Raw genomic sequence first — 23,591 nt, 5'->3', positions numbered from 1 at the left:
AGTGTCTCAAAATGCAGTAGCATTAATAAATCAAAAGAACACAATTTTCTTACTCATATTTATTATTATTTATTTATTTTGGTAAAGATCAGTTTACAACCATGCTGCTTTGTGTACGCCTCATCCCAGCAGATCTCATAAGTGAAGCAGTGTGGTTAGTACTTGGCTGGGAGATCCTTTCAGGAACACCAGGTACTGTGTGTTTGTTTCTCCATGGAGAACTAGAGTTGTGTCAGGAAGGGCATCTGACAAAAAAGTCATAACAAATTGTAATGCAGATCTGATCTGGAAAAGACTAACATAATCATTTCGGAGATATTTTGTTTAAATTGTAGCCCTTTTCAGCTCCCAGGCCTCCAGTGACAAATGCCAGTGTTGCCATTATCCCAATCAATGAAACAAGCAGACGAAAAAGCAGAGTCCCTGTGGTGGTGACAAACTAGCACAGAAAATGGGTCCTTTTCTCTTTTTCGCACTCTCTCTCCTCCAAGGCCCACTGATCCACAGAGAACCCCTTTTTACCCAACGCCAAAATATGGCCCTCTGTATTTTGAAGACTTTGCGGCCATCTGTCCATCCGTCCGTCCATCTGCCCATCCGTCCGTTTGTCTTTGCTCAGCATAAGTCCAGCCCAATTACTGCCAGGGTCTTCAAACTCACAGGGAGCATTCTTGAGACATAGACCTTGGACAATTTCAAAGATGGCTAATCACAGCCATAGAAGCCTATAACTTCTTCTGGGTTGTCTGAGTGTCTTGGTGGCTTTCTTCACTCTTCATCTTCTTGCATAGTCACTCAGTTTTTGAGAACTGTCTGCTCCGCACGGATGTACCATAGAGTGCCATACTGTTTGTATTTCTTCATAATTGATGTAAATAAAGTCCAAGACATTCAGTGACTTGGAAATGTTCATGGATCCATCCCCGACTTGTCTGAAGAAAAGTGGCAATAAAACTGATTATTTACAGGTATTATACCAAAGGGACCCATTACTTATGCAACCCATCATCTTGGCTTTAATATTTTTATTATATTTATATCAATTTGTAGAGATTTGTTCTGAGTTCGAGTTTAAGGATGATAATTTTTGAAATTTTTATATTGAGAACCCTGATTTACTTTTTGCATTTGAAATGGCATAAACAAATTAAAATGTGTGAAATATCAAGCAGCCCAGTACTTTTGGAGGGCACTGCATGTACATGTCATTTCTTAAAAAGTAAGTCCCTTCAGCTGCTCCCTTGTTTTCACTTGGGATCGCCGCAGCAGATCCAAGGTGGATTTGCATGCTGATTTGGCACAGGTTTTACACCGGATGCCCTTCCTGATGCAACTTCACGTTATATAGAGAAATGTGCCAGGGGTGGGGTTTGAGCAAGGAATCTTCTACACTGAAACCAAGTGCACTAACCACTTAGTCACCACCCCGTGTACATGTCATTTCTTAGTTTTTTGTTGTTGTTGTTGTTGTGTGTGTGTTTTTGTATTAAATTTGCAAAAATCTAACCTCTCCCCACCCAAAAAAACAAACTTTTTTTGGATTGTTATTATGGGGTATTGTGTGTAGAATTTTGAGGGGAAAATGAATTTCATCCATTTTGGAATAAGGCTGTAACATAAAATGTGGGAAAAGTGAAGTGCTGTGAATACTTTCTGGATGCACTGTACGTTGGGTCATATCACAGGCAGAACAGCAGATTGACATGTGATGTAGATGTGGCTTAAATTTAAAAGTTATTTTCTGTTGTTGCATTTCCTTGAGAATCCTGCCTTCCCTTACCTATCTTTGTTTTGCGTCTCTATTTTTTTTTCCTACAGTTGTGTGACAGCGTACATCCTTCTTGCAGAAGAAGAAGCCACCACCATCATGGAGGCTGAGCGTTTGTTTAAACAGGCATTAAAGGCTGGAGAGAGCTGTTACCGGCGCAGTCAGCAGCTCCAGCATCACGGCACACAGTATGAAGCCCAGCACAGTGAGTATGCACACATTGACAGCTGTTAGTGAATGAGCTGCTCCACTGGAGCACTGGACAGGTCAAGTGCCTTGCTAAAGAGCACCTTTTATATTTTCTTCCCAACAGCAGAGAGTGACTGTGTGCAGCATACAGATAAGAATCTTCCCACTTCTTCAGTATAATTATGCTGAGAACAACTGCTCACAGAGTTATGACTAATAAACAACAGTCTGGCATAAGCCAGCATTTTTCACCATGGAGAACCACCATATTGGATGCACATTAAACACTGGAACTCAGTGACATTCACTGAATACAGCTGGAAGCCATGAATTTGTGCTTTAAATTTGTGTCTCCAGCAACATAGAAGATTAATGGGAGATGGGACAGTTTTGATGCTGAATACAACCAAACAAACAACAAACATTCATTCATTAATCTTCTATGCTCGCGTCTTTCAACTACAGTAAATATTAGGTGCTTATGATCATCACATTGCAAATTGAAGAACCCAGTGTTGTCAGTGGTGTTCTGGAAGTCCGTAGAGGTCCGCCTAAAGTCTAACCCAATAGGAAGATCAGTGGACTCAGAATGGACAAATCTTCGAATTGCCATCAGTGAGGCAGCCAGAGGCACCATCGTTTTTGAGAAAGACAAACACCAAAACTGGTTTGACAGCAGAAATGATGAATTAGCTGCACATGTCGATGCTAAAACCTCTGCCACACCTTGACGCATACGCAGACCATAAGTTGTATGTAAGTTATGTGACACACATTTCTTATAAATTACTCATAAGATGAAATACATCTACTGATGTACTGATTGGCTGAAAAACTGAAAGCTGCAGTCCTTGTGCAGTTCAGATTGTTACAAATATTAACACCATTCACACACAGCGTAAATATAAAGTCTAAATCTTACCTGTTACGTTGTTTCAGTGGGATTCATCATCACAGCCTGACAAAAACATATCCACATAAATCAGAGGTCTCAAACTGACGGGGACCTTCTGTGCCATATTGCCGTTACGGTAGTCATGAAGGCCCAACAGGAACCCTGAACACAGGACTGGTAACGGGACTCTGGTGAAACAAAAAGTCCTCAATGGTGGATCAGGTGTAGAAGGTGATGGATTGTAACCCAACAGTTGTGAGGATGAAGGCTGTAGCAAGTCCTCAGATTTCCCAAGCATCACACCAAGCTATGAATCTGTCAAGCACCTTGTCAGCGTGCTGCAACATTCTCACGTTAAACAAACTCATGCATGGCTATTTCTGGATCGACCCTGGATGTAGTATTCCTCCATCCCATCCAGGAATCTACTAAAAGACAGTCTTACTCGCCCCAGTGGATTGCCATGATAGGACTACTTCTGTTTTTCACCATGCATGTATGTACTTTACACCTCCCCCGGGAACTGCAAGGACTTGTGGGAGGACTGTAAATTATGGATTTAATGTGGTGTGAATGATATATACAGGGTCCCTTGGTGGTCTTGTTAAAGATGTGTAGATAAATAAATTCTGCTAAAATGCAAACAAGTGCCATTCATCACCATAAGTGAAAAAACAATGTTAATTGCCCTGTTGTTGACAGAGGGATGCCTTTCACACGCGTTTGGTGTCACCTGTTGTTGCAGATGTAGAGGTCTGTTCCAGGATTATAAAATATTATTGTCTGAAAATGCCAGTAGATTAACAGTTTGTGAAATACGCATCTGGCAGTTTCTGGTAATAAAAAAAAAAAAATGATAAAAATCTCATTACATTTTTGTTGTAATGGGAATATTTGGACCTTTAATATTTAGTTTTCTGTTGACTCAGTGATGTTCAAGGTACATTGCTGTATTTAAACAGTAACTTTTAAAATATCTGGGATTTCTCCAAACATTTTTCCAAATCTGATTTTAACACCTCCTGAATTGGCAAATAGTCAGTTAAGACTTATGGAACTTATAAATGTTCTGTTACATGTTTCCAATAGGAAGGGATACAAACGTGTTGGTGTACATAAAGAGAAGATTGGCCATGTGCTCGAGAAAACTGGGTCGAACCAGAGAAGCAGTTAAAATGATGAGAGATGTAAGTACACAAAAGAACACAGGGACTAGTGGAAAAGTAATAACTGATAATAGTTATGTCAAGAGTCAAAAGGAAGACGAGGAAGACTACACACTCTTATCTGCTGATTGTACATGTGTCACCCCCCTGTGTGGTATTACATGTAACAACAGTTGTGTGTTTTCCAGTTAATGAAGGAGTTCCCTCTTCTCAGTATGTTCAACATCCACGAGAACCTGCTGGAGTCGCTGCTAGAGCTCCAGAACTATGCTGATGTCCAGGCCGTTCTGGCCAAATATGACGGTACAACTCGCACACACTCACACACACTCTCTTACTGCTGTGTTTTCACTATATCTTTATAATGGTCACCAAACTGTCCACCCTGGGATTGTCTCACTCCATCTGCCTCTGGTTAAAAGGCTTCCTGAGTGACCGCTCACAGGGTGTAAGAGTGGGACCCCACATCTACTCAACACTGAGCCTTTACACAGGCTCACCACAGGGGTGTGTGTTACGCCCCATCTTCTACACTGTCTACACCCGTGACTGCACCCTCACCCACCCAGACAACACCTTTGTGAAATCTGCAGACGACCCAGCTGTGGAACCGGAACCTCAGCCCACATACATCAAGGGGGTCAGTGTGGAGAGGGTCTAAGTCTTTAAGTTTCTGGGACTGTACCTGGGGCATGACCTGACATGGAAAGCGAACACCACTGTGATCATCAAGAAGGCACAGCAGCGGCTCCACTTCTTGAGGATCCTCAAGAAGAACAACATGGCCGAGAGGCTGCTGGTGTCCTTCTACTGGAGCTCCATAGAGAGTGTATTGTCCTACTGCATCTCTTTGGGGTTTACTGGCTGCAGGGAGAAGACAGTCCTCCAGAGGGTCACCAACACTGCCCAGAAAATCATTGACTGTGCTCTCCTCTCCCAAGTGAAGCTCTACCAGTCCCACTGCCTCAGGAAAGCCACCAGCATCCTGAAGGACACATCCCACCCTGCACCCCCAACTCTTTGAACTGCTGCCCCCAGGCAGGCACTACAAGGCAATAAAATGGCACATAGACAGACCATGTTTATCACGGGGCCGTTACTGCCTTCAATGAGGACCTGAGATAACATCTCCCACTTATAAAGCAATTCCTCCAACCTCATAGAAAGATCCATCACAGTGCAGTATTCACAATGTGAAATTATTCTGCGCAATAAGGTCAGCTCAGGTGATATGGTTCTAAGGTAGGACTCTGTAGTTTTCTCTGGGCCCCTCCCCAATCAGACCGGGAGTGACATGTTTAGCCGCATGTTCTCCTTGAATTGCTGGCTGTCTGAGTGGTGTCCAAAAAATGAGGTGGGCTTCATAGATAATTGGCAAAGCTTCTGGGGAAAACCTGGTCTTGTTAGGAGAGACGGCATCCATCCCACTTTGGATGGAGCAGCTCTCATTTCTAGAAATCTGGCCAATTTTCTTAAATCCTCCAAACCGTGACTATCCAGGGTTGGGACCAGGAAGCAGAGTTGTAGTCTTACACACCTCTCTGCAGCTTCTCTCCCCCTGCCATCCCCTCATTACCCCATCCCCGTAGAGACGGTGCCTGCTCCCAGACTACCAATAACCAGCAAAAATCTATTTAAGCATAACAATTCAAAAAGAAAAAATAATATAGCACCTTCAACTGCACCACAGACTAAAACAGTTAAATGTGGTCTATTAAACATTAGGTCTCTCTCTTCTAAGTCCCTGTTGGTAAATGATATAATAATTGATCAACATATTGATTTATTCTGCCTTACAGAAACCTGGTTACAGCAGGATGAATATGTTAGTTTAAATGAGTCAACACCCCCGAGTCACACTAACTGTCAGAATGCTCGTAGCACGGGCCGGGGCGGAGGATTAGCAGCAATCTTCCATTCCAGCTTATTAATTAATCAAAAACCCAGACAGAGCTTTAATTCATTTGAAAGCTTGACTCTTAGTCTTGTCCATCCAAATTGGAAGTCCCAAAAACCAGTTTTATTTGTTATTATCTATCGTCCACCTGGTCGTTATGTGAGTTTCTCTGTGAATTTTCAGACCTTTTGTCTGACTTAGTGCTTAGCTCAGATAAGGTAATTATAGTGGGCGATTTTAACATCCACACATATGCTGAGAATGACAGCCTCAACACTGCATTTAATCTATTATTAGACTCTATTGGCTTTGCTCAAAAAGTAAATGAGTCCACCCACCACTTTAATCATATCTTAGATCTTGTTCTGACTTATGGTATGGAAATAGAAGACTTAACAGTATTCCCTGAAAACTCCCTTCTGTCTGATCATTTCTTAATAACATTTACATTTACTCTGATGGACTACCCAGCAGTGGGGAATAAGTTTCATTACACTAGAAGTCTTTCAGAAAGCGCTGTAACTAGGTTTAAGGATATGATTCCTTCTTTATGTTCTCTAATGTCATATACCAACACAGTGCAGAGTAGCTACCTAAACTCTGTAAGTGAGATAGAGTATCTCGTCAATAGTTTTACATCCTCATTGAAGACAACTTTGGATGCTGTAGCTCCTCTGAAAAAGAGAGCTTTAAATCAGAAGTGCCTGACTCCGTGGTATAACTCACAAACTCGTAGCTTAAAGCAGATAACCTGTAAGTTGGAGAGGAAATGGCGTCTCACTAATTTAGAAGATCTTCACTTAGCCTGGAAAAAGAGTCTGTTGCTCTATAAAAAAAAGCCCTCCATAAAGCTAGGACATCTTTCTACTCATCACTAATTGAAGAAAATAAGAACAACCCCAGGTTTCTTTTCAGCACTGTAGCCAGGCTGACAAGGAGTCAGAGCTCTATTGAGCTGAGTATTCCATTAACTTTAACTAGTAATGACTTCATGACTTTCTTTGCTAACAAAATTTTAACTATTAGAGAAAAAATTACTCATAACCATCCCAAAGACGTATCATTATCTTTGGCTGCTTTCAGTGATGCCGGTATTTGGTTAGACTCTTTCTCTCCGATTGTTCTGTCTGAGTTATTTTCATTAGTTACTTCATCCAAACCATCAACATGTTTATTAGACCCCATTCCTACCAGGCTGCTCAAGGAAGTCCTACCATTATTTAATGCTTCGATCTTAAATATGATCAATCTATCTTTGTTAGTTGGCTTTGTACCACAGGCTTTTAAGGTGGCAGTAATTAAACCATTACTTAAAAAGCCATCACTTGACCCAGCTATCTTAGCTAATTATAGGCCAATCTCCAACCTTCCTTTTCTCTCAAAAATTCTTGAAAGGGTAGTTGTAAAACAGCTAACTGATCATCTGCAGAGGAATGGTCTATTTGAAGAGTTTCAGTCAGGTTTTAGAATTCATCATAGTACAGAAACAGCATTAGTGAAGGTTACAAATGATCTTCTTATGGCCTCGGACAGTGGACTCATCTCTGTGCTTGTTCTGTTAGACCTCAGTGCTGCTTTTGATACTGTTGACCATAAAATTTTATTACAGAGATTAGAGCATGCCATAGGTATTAAAGGCACTGCGCTGCGGTGGTTTGAATCATATTTGTCTAATAGATTACAATTTGTTCATGTAAATGGGGAATCTTCTTCACAGACTAAAGTTAATTATGGAGTTCCACAAGGTTCTGTGCTAGGACCAATTTTATTCACTTTATACATGCTTCCCTTAGGCAGTATTATTAGACGGCATTGCTTAAATTTTCATTGTTACGCAGATGATACCCAGCTTTATCTATCCATGAAGCCAGAGGACACACACCAATTAGCTAAACTGCAGGATTGTCTTACAGACATAAAGACATGGATGACCTCTAATTTCCTGCTTTTAAACTCAGATAAAACTGAAGTTATTGTACTTGGCCCCACAAATCTTAGAAACATGGTGTCTAACCAGATCCTTACTCTGGATGGCATTACCCTGACATCTAGTAATACTGTGAGAAATCTTGGAGTCATTTTTGATCAGGATATGTCATTCAAAGGGCATATTAAACAAATATGTAGGACTGCTTTTTTGCATTTACGCAATATCTCTAAAATCAGAAAGGTCTTGTCTCAGAGTGATGCTGAAAAACTAATTCATGCATTTATTTCCTCTAGGCTGGACTATTGTAATTCATTATTATCAGGTTGTCCTAAAAGTTCCCTAAAAAGCCTTCAGTTAATTCAAAATGCAGCAGCTAGAGTACTGACGGGGCCTAGAAGGAGAGCGCATATCTCACCCATATTGGCCTCTCTTCATTGGCTTCCTGTTAATTCTAGAATAGAATTTAAAATTCTTCTTCTTACTTATAAGGTTTTGAATAATCAGGTCCCATCTTATCTTAGGGACCTCGTAGTACCATATCACCCCAATAGAGCGCTTCGCTCTCAGACTGCAGGCTTGTAGTTCCTAGGGTTTGTAAGAGTAGAATGGGAGGCAGAGCCTTCAGCTTTCAGGCTCCTCTCCTGTGGAACCAGCTCCCAATTCAGATCAGGGAGACAGACACCCTCTCTACTTTTAAGATTAGGCTTAAAACTTTCCTTTTTGCTAAAGCTTATAGTTAGGGCTGGATCAGGTGACCCTGAACCATCCCTTAGTTATGCTGCTATAGACTTAGACTGCTGGGGGGTTCCCATAATGTACTGAGTTTCTTTTTATTCACCTCTTTTTGCTCTGTATGCACCACTCTGCATTTAATCATTAGTGATCGATCTCTGCTCCCCTCCACAGCATGTCTTTTTCCTGGTTCTCTCCCTCAGCCCCAACCAGTCCCAGCAGAAGACTGCCCCTCCCTGAGCCTGGTTCTGCTGGAGGTTTCTTCCTGTTAAAATGGAGTTTTTCCTTCCCACTGTAGCCAAGTGCTTGCTCACAGGGGGTCGTTTTGACCGTTGGGGTTTTACATAATTATTGTATGGCCTTGCCTTACAATATAAAGCGCCTTGGGGCAACTGTTTGTTGTGATTTGGCGCTATATAAAAAAATTGATTGATTGATTGATTGATTAAGGCAGCTGGTTTCTACGGCTACTCATATTCTTATTCTTACTCTTATTTCTTATTGAGCTATATATGTGTTTTTATTTGCTGTGTATATAATCTAAGCACCAGAGGTAGAGACTGCACTCAGTTTTGTTGTACTTAATAAAGCTGTCAAATCTAATATAACCACTTGTTAATGAAAAAGATAGTAGGGGGTGCTCATGACTGAGGGGTTAGGCCACATGATGCAGAATGTCATTTGCAGTAGTCCTCGATTAGAGTCCTGGCCTGGGCGACCATTGCAGCATGTCTCTCCCTATGTTCCCATGTTTATTATACAACACACACACACACTCAACAAAAATATAAACGCAACACTTTTGGTTTTGCTCCCATTTTGTATGAGATGAACTCAAAGATCTAAAACTTTTTCCACATACACAATATCACCATTTCCCTCAAATATTGTTCACAAACCAGTCTAAATCTGTGATAGTGAGCACTTCTCCTTTGCTGAGATAATCCATCCCACCTCACAGGTGTGCCATATCAAGATGCTGATTAGACATCATGATTAGTGCACAGGTGTGCCTTAGACTGTCCACAATAAAAGGCCACTCTGAAAGGTGCAGTTTTATCACACAGCACAATGCCACAGATGTCGCAAGATTTGAGGGAGCGTGCAATTGGCATGCTGACAGCAGGAATGTCAACCAGAGCTGTTGCTCGTGTATTGAATGTTCATTTCTCTACCATAAGCCGTCTCCAAAGGCATTTCAGAGAATTTGGCAGTACATCCAGACCACGTGTAACCACACCAGCCCAGGACCTCCACATCCAGCATGTTCACCTCCAAGATCGTCTGAGACCAGCCACTCGGACAGCTGCTGAAACAGTCGGTTTGCATAACCAAAGAATTTCTGCACAAACTGTCAGAAACCATCTCAGGGAAGCTCATCTGCATGCTCGTCGTCCTCATCGGGGTCTCGACCTGACTCCAGTTCATCGTCGTAACCGACTTGAGTGGGCAAATGCTCACATTCGCTGGCGTTTGGCACGTTGGAGAGGTGTTCTCTTCACGGATGAATTCCGGTTCACACTGTCCAGGGCAAATGGCAGACAGCGTGTGTGGCGTCGTGTGGGTGAGCGGTTTTCTGATGTCAATGTTGTGGATCGAGTGGCCCATGGTGGCGGTGGGGTTATGGTATGGGCAGGTGTGTGTTATGGACGAAGAACACAGGTGCATTTTATTGATGGCATTTTGAATGCACAGAGATACTGTGACGAGATCCTGAGCCCCATTGTTGTGCCATACATCCAAGAACATCACATCATGTTGCAGCAGGATAATGCACGGCCCCATGTTTTAAGGATCTGTACACAATTCTTGGAAGCTGAAAATGTCCCAGTTCTTGCATGGCCGGCATATTAACCGGACATGTCACCCATTCAGCATGTTTGGGATGCTCTGGACCGGCGTATACGACAGCGTGTACCAGTTCCTGCCAATATCCAGCAACTTCGCACAGCCATTGAAGAGGAGTGGACCAACATTCCACAGGCCACAATTGACAACCTGATCAACTCTATGCGAAGGAGATGTGTTGCACTGCATGAGGCAAATGGTGGTCACACCAGATACTGACTGGTATCCCCCCCCAATAAAACAAAACTGCACCTTTCAGAGTGGCCTTTTATTGTGGGCAGTCTAAGGCACACCTGTGCACTAATCATGGTGTCTAATCAGCATCTTGATATGGCACACCTGTGAGGTGGGATGGATTATCTCAGCAAAGGAGAAGTGCTCACTATCACAGATTTAGACTGGTTTGTGAACAATATTTGAGAGAAATGGTGATATTGTGTATGTGGAAAAAGCTTTAGATCTTTGAGTTCATCTCATACAAAATGGGAGCAAAACCAAAAGTGTTGCGTTTATATTTTTGTTGAGTGTACTTTGGAAAGGAAAAGTATCAAACAACACTCAAGTTCTTGAGCAAGGAACATTTCACCATTTGACACCAGTTACACACACAGTACACCAAACTGTACTGCACTCATATTATCTTCAGCCAAACACATCCTGGGGTTCACAATGACACCGACCTTAACAGAACAGAAAAATCACCAAATTTAGACTTTTTCAAAATATGGAAAAATTCCTCACTTGACAAAAGAACATTATGTACATATGACAATGTTCACACCACCTTCCAAAAAAGTGAGGGAGAGAAAGAGGTTGTGTGTGTGTGTGTGTGTGTGTGTGTGTGTGTGTGTGTGTGTGTGTGTGTGTGTGTGTGTGTGTGTGTGTGTGTGTGTGTGTGTGTGTGTGTGTGTGTGTGTGTGTGTGTGTGTGTGTATATATCAATAAATGAATGAATTGGGGGGTGGTTCTATGATGAGTGGGGGACTGAGTGATTGTATGAAAAGAGAGAGGTGGTGTGTGAGAGAGAGAGCGAGTGTGTGTGTCTGTGTGCGAGAGAGAGAGAGTGTGTGCATGAGTGAGTGTGAATGAGTGGGGGAGGTTTTTTTTTTTTGTTCTTTATTTTGGTTTTTAGACAACAGAGACCATTACATTGCTTTTTAAGTAGAATTCTGTTCAGTTTCCTCTAAAGTTTTGCATTTTAAACATTAATAAAAACAAAACAAACAACAACAAAAAAAAAACAACAAAATACAACATGGGAGAGATAGAAAGTACAAAGAAAAGTGCCTACTGGGTTATTACAAAGAAATCTGAATAGCGAGATACAAAAATTTCAAGCATATAAATAAATAATATTAACTTGAATTAAAGCACTAAGACAAGACGGCATCCTAGGGTTCGGACCTCCACAAAGTCCGCTCATAGAGGTTGTGCATATTTAACCCACTTGTTCCAATATTCAATAAAAACATCCTTCTGCAGACGTAAACAAAAAGTAATCCTTTCCATAACATAAAGCTCTTTCACAATATTAAAGCTAGGGTTGGTAACTCTGTTCAGAAACATTTTTTGTTATATTGGGTGAAATGGTCCGTCTATCCTTAACAGTAGTCAAAACATTATGTATTCAGAAAAAGGAACAAAAAAAATCAGATGCCTGTAGCAGCTGTAGGATCGATAAAACTCTGACCAGTATAAGCCCCGTGGTGCGCTCTCAGCAAACCAGTCAGATACCTTCATGTCTAGTTCTTCCTGCTCACGTCACCAGGCTCAACACCTCCCTCTGTCCCTCCCTCCTCCGCCCGTGCAAACTCATCTTCTTTCACAGAAGAAGTTCACTTCAGCCCCTTTCATACTGGGCCCACTTCGAGTTGTGTCATGCGGCGTTATGACAGCGCCACGTGGATGCAGCCTAGTGCCTAGACGATGTAGCTCAATGCCAGAACACCGTGACGGACACAAAGGACGAAGTGAATCGGACACCAAAAATTAAACGTTTAATTTTGTTTCTGCGTCGAGCACATGACACAGAAAGGAAGTGGTTTCAGTGCAAGTCAGGGCAAAGCAACAGTACTCAATGTGACTGGAAGCCACACCCTCACAATACAGCATTACCCGATGCAAATTTATGATTCCTGCTGTGTTCCCAAAGTATAAATCATGCAGGATTGTTTTTGTACCGTGTACACAATGCACAGAAAAAAAATGCTCAGTCTGGCTGCTTCTGCAGCTCCTCGCTCTTAAATTCTCTCACAACTGTGTTTAACCCTCTGGGGCTGACACCGTTGTATACGACGGCTAAGACCAACCTTTACTAAATTATAAATAACTTTTTAATGATATGAGATAGAAACTTACTTTTTTTTTTTTTTTTTTTTTTTGCTGAAAAGTTAACTCTGTGGACTTTTGAGCCAGCCATCGGCCATCTTTGTACTCCTCATAGAAGCTGTGTGATGACATGTGCAATGTGAGTGTCCAGTTGGAATTGGTTCACCGTCACATGGTTTTCCAAAATCCAATCGTAGGGCAGATTCACCTCACGTGAAAAGCCAAAGATCGTTTTCAGGAGTGATATGTTACTAGTTGGCCCATTTGAATAGCCCCCTGGGTGCTCCAGTGAGTAGATACTATTGGTCTCCAATGCACCCTGCGCCATTACGCACAGCGATCAGTGAAAGCAGATGGAGAGCCTCTGATGACAATCTCACATGCTCAAACAAAGAGTGTGTAACTATCAGGATTGTTCCACTAGTTTGCATGTGAATGTTACTGGATAACTTTGTTGCTTTCTCGGTGTAAAGCACTGTTGACCATGTCAGTGGAGCGAGGGGGAGGGCCGCTCCTCAGACTGTAAGGCGCCAAAGTGTGAATGAAAGCTGCTTTACAGGCAGCACAGAACACTCCAAAACACAGTAGAAGTAGAAGTTTGTGATGTAACCTTTGTATAATAGCAGACAGAAATTGCTTTGAGATGAGACAAACAAAATGCATAGACCTTTTTCTATATATTGTTCAAAATGTGCATTTGTATTTATTGTTTGAACCTTTTGTTCTACAGTCTTTCACACAAGACTATTTCTGATTGTAAACCTTTATTACACTTATAAAACACAACAAAAACATATATATTATGAAAGCACAGGTTGTCCTGAAAAAAAGAGACATAAAACTTGATTGTGAGATGCAGGGAGAGCTGTTAACAGCAATAATAAAACATTTATGCCAGGCGAGTGAACTGTCCAAAAACTGCCCTTGGACCCAAGAGGGTTAAATAAAGCCCATAAAAGTCCTGCTCACAGACTGATTGCCAGAGACAGGACATGTCCACATCCAGTAAAAAGTCCAGACATCTCCAGTCCACTCATGGACGATTTGTTTGCGTGCACATGTGAACAATTAAAAGAAAAAAAATGGCTGGCTGCAGGTAGTTCCTCACTCTCGCCTCAAACTGTCTCATAATTGTGTTAAATAAAGTCCATAAAAGTCCTGCTCACAGACTGATTGCCAGAGACAGGACATGTCCAAATCAAGTATAACTCCAGACATTTCCATATTTACTCACGGACGGTTCCTTCGCGCATGCAGCTCACGGTTAAAGGAAGAAAGATAAACTATAACAGAAATCAGAATGCAGACCTGCAGCCCTGCACAAGAACAAATATAAACTAGAAGAGAAATCAGAGTGCACAGTCTGGCTGCAGCGAGACTGCCTGCAGAGCCTCCTCCGCGTCCTCACCTCCTCTCTGCCCTCCTGCTACGCGCACCTGACACACACATTCCTGCGTTGTCATGACGCCGCATGAAGCAACTCGAAGCAGGCCCAGTGTAAAAGGGGCTTTCGATACAATGGCAGAGGGAATACAGCCGAAACTACCACTTCCACCGGTACGTTTAACGTCTCGCTCAAGGAAAAGAAAGCCGGTGGCAGAAAAGGCTGCGATGAAAAAGGCTAGATGGTTGAACAGATACAGATAGTGGTGTACTCGCTCATCTCTAGGTTGGAGTGTGAATGATTGAGTGTGTGGACAGGTGTCTTTTATACAGGTAACAAGTTCAAACAGGTGCAGTTAATACAGGTAAAGAGTGCAGAATAGGAGAGCCACAATTCTTGCTGGTTTGTAGGTGATCAAATGCTTATTTCATGCAATAAAATGCAAATGAATTATTTAAAAATTATACAGTGTGATTTTCTGATTTTTTTTATTTTTTTTGGTTCTATCACGTCTTATCTGCGATAAAAAATTACAGACCTGTCCATTCTTTGGAGGTGGGAAAACTTGCAAAATCAACAGTGGACCAAATACTTATTTGCCTCAGTGTGTGTGTGTGTGTGTGTATCTGTGTGTAACCCCTGGCAAAAATCACCGGCCTCGGAGGATGTTCATTCAGTTGTTTAATTTTGTAGAAAAAAAGCAGATCACAGACATGACACAAAACTAAAGTCATTTCAAATGGCAACTTTTTGGCTTTAAGATACACTATAAGAAATCAAGAAAAAAAATTGTGGCAGTCAGTAACGGTTACTTTTTTAGACCAAGCAGAGGGAAAAAAATATGGACTCACTCAATTCTGAGGAATAAATTATGGAATCACCCTGTAAATTTACATCCCCAAAACTAACACCTGCATCAAATCAGATCTGCTCATTAGTCTGCATCTAAAAAGGAGTGAACACACTTTGAAGAGCTGTTGCACCAAGTGGACTGACATGAATCATGGCTCCAACACGAGAGATGTCAATTGAAACAAAGGAGAGGATTATCAAACTCTTAAAAGAGGGTAAATCATCACGCAATGTTGCAAAAGATGTTGGTTGTTCACATGCAGCTGTGTCTAAACTCTGGTCCAAATACAAACAACATGGGAAGGTTGTTAAAGGCAAACATACTGGTAGACCAAGGAAGACATCAAAGCGTCAAGACAGAAAACTTAAAGCAATATGTCTCAAAAATCGAAAATGCACATCAAAACAAATGAGGAACGAATGGGAGGAAACTGGAGTCAACGTCTGTGACCGAACTGTAAGAAACTGCCTAAAGGAAATGGGATTTACATACAGAAAAGCTAAATGAAAGCCATCATTAACACCTAAACAGAAAAAACAAAGTTACAATGGGCTAAGGAAAAGCAATCGTGGACTGTGGATGACTGGATGAAAGTCATATTTAGTGATGAATCTCGAATCTGCATTGGGCAAGGTGATGATGCTGGAACTTTTGTTTGGTGCCGTTCCAATGAGATTTATAAAGATGACTGCCTGAAGAGAACATGTAAATTTCCACAATAATTGATGATATGGGGCTGCATGTCAGGTAAAGGCACTGGGTAGATGGCTGTCATTACATCATCAATAAATGCACGTTGATATTTTGGACACTTATCCCATCAATTGGAAGGATGTTTGGGGATGATGAAATCATTTTTCAAGATGATAATGCATCTTGCCATAGAGCAAAAACTGTGAAAACATTCCTTGCAAAAAGACACATAGGGTCAATGTCATGGCATAGGGTCAATGTCATGGCCTGCAAATAGTCCAGGTCTTAATCCAATTGAAAATCTTTGGTGGAAGTTGAAGAAAATGGTCCATGACAAGGCTCCAACCTGCAAAGCTGATTTGGCAACAGCAATCAGAGAAAGTTGGAGCCAGATTGATGAAGAGTACTGTTTGTCACTCATTAAGTCCATGCCTCAGAGACTGCAAGCCTGTTATAAAAGCCAGAGGTGGTGCAACAAAATACTAGTGATGTGTTGGAGCGTTCTTTTGTTTTTCATGATTCCATAATTTTTTCCTCAGAATTGAGTGATTCCATATTTTTTTCCCTCTGCTTGGTCTAAAAAAGTAACCGTTACTGACTGCCACAATTTTTTTTCTGATTTCTTATAGTGTTTCTTAAAGCCAGAAAGTTGCCATTTGAAATGACTTTAGTTTTGTGTCATGTCTGTGATCTGCTTTTTTCTACAAAATTAAACAACTGAATGAACATCCTCCGAGGCCGGTGATTCCATAATTTTTGCCAGGCATTGTACACACACACACACACACACACACACACACACACACACACACACACACACACACACACACACTTTTTTTTCCTGGAATGCATTGGATTGCTGTGGGACTGATACTTAGCTAACTGTATTTTAAGATCATAAAATAATACACAAACATTGGGGTAGTCTGGTGTCACATAATAAAATCATCGGCATTTATTTGTCTGTCTGTCTGTCTGTTAGCAAGAAAACTAGTGCACGGATTTTGAAAACTTTTCACCATAGATAGATATTAGGGCATGGAAGAGGTGAAGTGAATCCAGAAATCTCTCATTGCTCTTGTTTTCTATGTTGACTAACCCACGTAGGTGTCAAATACTAGATATTAAACATAAAGGTCTTCAGTGTTTAGCATAAACAGTTACAATGCCCTGGACTGACTGGATGTCAGTGAAATAAACTACATAATTATTAGATAGCCTCATGTTGAATCAGAAACCACCCTGTTGGTCACAGCAGCCTTCTCTGGAGCATACTTTTCTTTTCAATCATCCACCTGTGACTGTCTTTCTAAACTGTTGATATCCTGACTGAACACCCCTCCCGTTGTCTGTGTCTGCTTTACAGATATTAGCTTACCAAAATCTGCAACAATATGTTACACAGCAGCCTTGCTCAAAGCCAGGGCGGTATCAGACAAGTGAGTATGACTTCTCATCAGTTATACTTCTGACTGCAGGCTCTCACATATCTGCACTTCTGCTGAAGTAACATTTTAAATGGCCTGAGGTTGTGCTTGTGTGAGAGAATGGGGCTGGGTGACTTTGTTGTTGTATCAGCAACTGTAATTATTTATCTTTGGAACTGGGCTACCACAGGGTTTGTCTGAACATTTGTCTGTTGCTTCAGTGATGTGTGAATGAATTTTGCATCACCAGTTATACAGCGTCATGATTACATGGTATAGAGGATTTTTTTAAAACAAAAAGAAAACTTCCAAGTTCAGCAACACTTTGCCAGAAGACGCATCAGAGATGCAAGCCAACATTTGATTTTGTTGAAAGAAAATGCTTCTCTGCTCCATTCCACTATGAACCTATGATTGCTAATGAAAAATACAAATCTTACACAATACAGAATTTCTCCAGTTGCAGTCACAGAAGCTTTTAACTTCTTCAGGATTTCCTGGGTGTCTTGGTGGCTTGTCTCACTCGCCTCCTTCTTGCACTGTCCCTTATACACCCGTCACACATATCCGGAATCACACAGAGTGGCATCAGACTTATGAATCAAGTGTCAGATTTGTGTTCCAAAACGTCCTGACAGCCATCAGCGGACGTCAACACAGTTGGTCAAAATCGTCGGGCGGCCCCAGGTGTGATGCACATGTTCAGAACTCTCCGGGCGCCGTCGAGATGGGACACCTATCCGATGGTGGTCCATGTGTAATCTGAGGAACATCTAACCGCAATTTACATATTCCGATGGCAGCAAAACGGTATCTGAAATTATTTGAGCGCATATGAGGGAACCTTGAAATAGATCTGGCACAGTATGCCTGTCGGTATGACCTGCGTGTGCCACATATAATAATGGAAAATAAAGGAACTGTTGAAATGTATGTTGCACACTTCATCGTGATAATAATTAAGAATTATCATCATGTACAGGGAATGTGAACAGCGGCTATCAAACCGAAAGCTCCGTGCGCGCACGCAAAACTGAACAGGCTGTTATATCCACAATAGACCGTAGAGTACAGATATTTGTCCATCATTTCCCATGGGTGACGTAAATAAGGTGAACTATTGTCTCCATCATAACACAGGCAGCCGTGCCTCTCTGTGGTGCGCAGTAATGCGTCATGCTGGCCCATGGCCTAAATATCATAATGATGCTCCATACGGAGGTAAAGTGTGCATATTTACGTCATTAAATGTAAAAAATAAATATATAATACAAAGTAGTATACAGTTAGCTGCCTACCTTAGCCTTACAGCTCTGTGGCGGTGCTATTGTCCACTCAGTCTTTACAAGTCATTTGCCGATGAGGGGTTTGGTATTGCAGAGTGATATACAAGAATACAAGCGAAGAAGCAGTGATACGGCTAAACGATATGAGTAGACATGTAATGGCCTGTTTGGGAGATAAGAGCTAAAGGTTTTGAGTCACCCCCCCCCAAAAAAAAAAAAGAATTCTCACAAGAAAGCTCACTGCAATAAAGTGGTGGTTACCTGTTTTTAAACTTGTCCTTCACAGGACCTAAGACTGAAGTGGAAACCAAACTCAGAATGTCACAAAATAATAATTAAAGCTTGGTTTATTGAAGGCTGATCTTCAGGCTGCTGACACCAGGCACCTGTCATTTGTATGACAGGATCTCAGGTATTTCTGAAGGCTTGGAGTCATGAAGGAAGTTTGATTGATTTAGCATTTTGACTTCTCTGGGAAAGACTTGCCATTTCAGATGTTACATCGTCGTGTTAAACTGGTGACAGATTAATGGCATATAAATTTTGTGTGAAAGCAGGTTCTCAGACTTGCGCTTTGTGCAGGTTCTCTCCAGAGGCAGCGTCCAGGCGAGGACTGAGCACAGCAGAAATGAACGCAGTAGAAGCTATCCACAGAGCAGTGGAGTTCAACCCTCACGTCCCCAAAGTGAGACATTACACTGCCACATTTACATTTACACTGATACAGTTCACACAGGCTCTCATTCCATTTAAAATATTTAATATAAATCTCCTACACAACACAGTTAAGACAATGCATGTAAGCTTACACCTGTCAGGTGGCAAACTTGTTTTTGTCCTCTGTCACTCTGACGGAGCACATAGACATGCTGTCAGTCTGTCTGTGTGTCTATCCCAAATACTGTACTCTCTTGAATGTTTCATAAATTTGAGACAAGTTTACCAAATTTGCAGCAGAGTTCCATCCCTTGATGGTCTAGATCACGTTTGATGATGAGTGACCTTGACCAAATATTGATGGTCACAGAGGCAATAGTTTTGCCTCTGTGTGCTGAATACTGTACTCGCAATTACTGTCCAAGGATTTCAGACAGGTTAATCAAATCTGCAGCAAACATGCATCTCTTGTAGGTCTAGGCCAACTTCAGTCATCACTGATGAGGACAAATTTATTAGCCCCCTTATGAAAGTTTAAGTTTTCTCCACAATTTGCCCAAGTGCTTTTTTAACAGAGCAAGGAATTTTCAACACATTTCTAAAAATCCTGGTTTTATTTAAGATACTTGCATTATTTTACTTTGCACAGAGATACAAAATTATTTCTCAAAAACTAAAAGCTACCTGGATCAAAATTATTAGTCCCCAAATGCTAATCGTCAGTTGTGTGTCCTTTTTGCTGGATAACAGCCTGAAGTCATTTGTTGTAGTTTTCAACAAGTCTCACACATGTCTCCTGAGGAATCCCAGCCTGTTCTTCTTTGGTGAGTTTCCGAAGCTCCTCCAGATTACATTGGCATAGATCTTCTGGCATAGATCTTGTTCTTTAGTTCAAGTCAGGACTTTGTGCAGGCCAGCTAATAAAGTTCATTTTGGTCTTCTGGAGGTGGTTCTTCACAGAGAGCCGACAAATATTTTGGGTTGTTGTCATGTTGGAAGACAAAACGATGACCCAGACCCAGTTTTGCTGCTGACTGCTTGAGGGTTTTTTTCAGAATCTTGATCTATCTTTCTCTCTTCATGTCTCCTTCCATCTTGAAAAAATTCCCAGATCCATACTCACTGAAGCATCCCCACAGCATAATACTCCCACTGCCGTGTTTCACTGTGGGGATGGTGTTCTTTGGATTGTTCGCTTCTTCTTCTTCTTCTTTCTGTGGGGAGGTGATGGTCTAGTGGTTAAGCGTTTGGCTTCAGACCAGAGCATCCTCGGTTCAAAGCCCAACCAGACCAGAAAATCACTAAGGGCCGTTGGGGGAAGTCCTTAATAATTGGTCCTTGTGTATGTGTCCTTAATTAAGGACACTGCGCATCATCTTTCTGCAGGTTGTCCTTAGCATACGTCATTCTGGCTTGAAGGTGTCTCTTTTGCAGATGTGGAGTTTTTCTTGGTCTGCCACCTCACAGTCCATTCTTGTCCATGGCTCTAGTGATCGCCTTCTTTGAGACTACAATTCCAGACTTGACTAAGTCATTCATTAGTGTCCTGGCAGTTGTTCTGGAGTCTTTGGACACATCTCTCGCTAGACTTATTTCTAGAGTCTTTTAAATCTTTCCCTCCCTGCCTCCACCAGACGTGTTCTATACTGCGTGGCTCTTTGGATTTCTTGATAATACTTCTCACTCTAGTTCTTGACACAATAATGCAGTGATAACTTTGTAAATCCTTCTCCTGCTTTGTGAGCATCAACAATTCTTTTTCTCAAGTTTAAACTGATTTCTTTTGTTTTTGACATGATGCTTTCCCAAGTGACAACTCTAACCCTTACTGACATTTTTATACTGCCTGTACATTTAGGGAATAACTGATATTTGGGAATAACCAAATATCTGTTTTACCGGCACCGATAACGCATCTCTGGTAAAACTCAATTTGTGATCGTAAAATCCAGCATTAGAGCAATTCCATGCAGAGATAAACTTAGTGGCCAAAGTGTTAAAATAGGTCTATAGCCACAAAAGATGTGTAGTATGTTTTTTTTTTTTTTTTTTTTTTTTTTTTTTTTTTGTTTTGGGTTTTTTTGCCAAAAGTATGAAGTTAAAGAAAATTAAATTCCTTTACCTAAAACCCATACAATAATGCTGTTGGTAGAATAATGAATGCCTTGCTGGCTACAGCAAATTTTAGTGATAACAACATCAAGTGTTGTTACATATTTTTTCTATGTTAAAATTTGATAAACCTATTAAGTTCACACTTGATGTGTACTACAATGTTGTAGAAATCTAAGGGTGAACAAAAATACAAAGGGTTGCTTATGTTGATTTCTGTTGCCAGGCATTTTACATTTGGCCACTTTAGCCATGTACGTCCGACACTGAAATGTCTACAAAATTGGCTCTGTACTCCAGTCATACATGTAAAAATTTACATACATCATCTGAAAAATACAAATGATATCCTTAACATATTCCATTGTTTGTTTCAATTCTGTCATTATAGGGAACTGAATTACAAGGGGGTCGGACGTGTAATTTCAGAGCACGTCCGACACCATGTACGCCCGACACCAAGCCTAACTTCATGTTTCAGCCATCTAAAGACAAGGGTAACATTTTAGTCACTAGGGGGAGTGTAGGTCAGTCGCCAGGTCACTAGGTGGCACCACCTGCATCTTCATCAGCTGAAAAGGTTGTTGACACAAGCTGTAAACCTTTTGCTACAATCTACATCCATCTGTCATCATTAAGTCAGGTATGTGTAAAACTAATAAACAAAAAAAATTCAAGCATGGTAGCCACCTTAGGGAAACATAATTTTATGTAATTTTATTTTATTAAGAGAGTTTTCCCTTGTTGAAGTTATATGTAGTTCAATGAATTTCTGAGGAATAACTCAGCAAGAATAATCTGCTTATCAATAATTTATTGAAAGCATTCTATACATATTCTCATGTATTGGAAAATATGCTGTAATTCATGAAATACTCAGAGGAGAGTCCAATCTGAGTTAAATTAATTCTGGTTATGTAGTAACAGTAGGCAGCTGATTAAAGCCTTCATGGTTGAAACCCTAACTTCACAATTTATTTAAATTTGCTGAATTTAGAGAGGTATGAATCATAGAAATTAGTTGATAACTAACTGAAATGTCATATAATTTCATATAATGTCATATAACCCAAATGTTGTTGTGAAGTTCATGTCAAAGGATGACATAATTAGTAAAGAAGGTAACCTGCAGGCACACTGGCAACACACCATCCCAGTCCCAAACACTCACAAACTGCATTTTGTGGCCCCCCGAGGTGCAGAACACTTGTTTGTGAGTGAAGTTTCTGACAATGATCACTTCATGGAAGTTCGCATTTGTGAAGAAAATCAAGATGGAACATTCCATTCAACGTTCCATTGGAAGAATGTAAAAACATTAATTATTTGTTTTATATAACAGCTAAAATAGATCCTTGTCATTTGATATTATATGAATTTATATACAACACAAAAGGGACTTACATTTTGGTGCGTCACTACACTGACTTTGTGTACTCCCCCCCAAAAAAAGACTTTGTGTAGTTCTTCACTTCAGCGAAACATGCACACCAAATGGAACCAAATTGCACTCTAAATGCAACGCAACACAATTGGGACGAATAATCCATGTCACGTGACATACAAAGCACCAATCAAATGACAAGGATCCACTCAGTCGTTATATAAAATCAAATAGAAACTTTATTTGTCATTGTATACATACGAGATTAGGGGTGCCACTCCACAAATGAGTTTGAGAATAAGAAAAGATGTAAAGAAACCAGATCCCCTATGACTCGTAAACAACTAACTTAGCAGACCAAGTGAAACATGAGTTATTAAAAAGTGAAGGTATTTACAAGGTATTTAAACAAATAAGTATACATTCTAGATAAGGCACAGAGAAAATAGATCGCCCATAGGATTTCAGTTACAGCGAGGCAAATAAGTACTTGATCCACTGTCGAGTTCAAGAGTTTTCCCACCTATAAAGAATGGAGAGGTCTGTAATTTTTGTCGTCGATACACTTCAGCTGTGACATACAGAATCTAAAAGCAAAATTCAGAAAGTCACATTGTATGATTTTTTTTAAATAATTTGCATTTTAGTGCAATGAAATAAGTATTTAATGCAATTGAAAAACAGATCTTAATATTTGGTACAGAAACCTTTGTATGCAATTACAGAGGTCAGACATTTCCTGTAGTTCTTGACCACGTTTGCACACTGCAGCAGGAATTTTGGTCCACTCCCCCATACAGATCTCCAGATCTTTCAGGTTTCGAGTTTCAGCTCCCTCCAAAGATTTTCTGTTGAGTTCAGGTCTGGAGACTGGCCAGGCCACTCCAGGACCTTGAAATGCTTCTTATGAGCCACTCCTTAGTTGCCCTGGCTGTCTGCTTCTGGTTATTTTTCATGCTGGAAGATCCAACCACGATCCATCTTCAAAGCGCTTACTGAGGGAACGAGGCTGTTTGCCAAAATCTCACTCTACAACCCTAAT

General features: G+C 40.9%; 1 protein-coding gene across 1 annotated transcript in view; it reads left to right on the top strand.

Annotated features, from left to right (window-relative positions):
• The window catches only part of LOC117515253 (suppressor of tumorigenicity 7 protein homolog), a 126,570-nt gene that overhangs the window by 70,041 nt on the left and 32,938 nt on the right, over positions 1–23,591 (top strand). The window contains exons 6-10 of the mRNA XM_034175734.1: positions 1,819–1,973; positions 3,942–4,039; positions 4,192–4,321; positions 17,050–17,122; positions 18,979–19,081. Coding sequence (XP_034031625.1) covers positions 1,819–1,973; positions 3,942–4,039; positions 4,192–4,321; positions 17,050–17,122; positions 18,979–19,081 — 559 coding nt within the window. The remainder of the gene's footprint in view (positions 1–1,818; positions 1,974–3,941; positions 4,040–4,191; positions 4,322–17,049; positions 17,123–18,978; positions 19,082–23,591) is intronic.

This window comes from Thalassophryne amazonica, chromosome 8 (assembly GCF_902500255.1).
Source record: "Thalassophryne amazonica chromosome 8, fThaAma1.1, whole genome shotgun sequence".
Taxonomy (NCBI): domain Eukaryota; kingdom Metazoa; phylum Chordata; class Actinopteri; order Batrachoidiformes; family Batrachoididae; genus Thalassophryne; species Thalassophryne amazonica.
The sequence above is the reverse complement of the archived record's forward strand: the minus strand, read 5'-3'. Positions and strand labels throughout refer to the sequence as shown.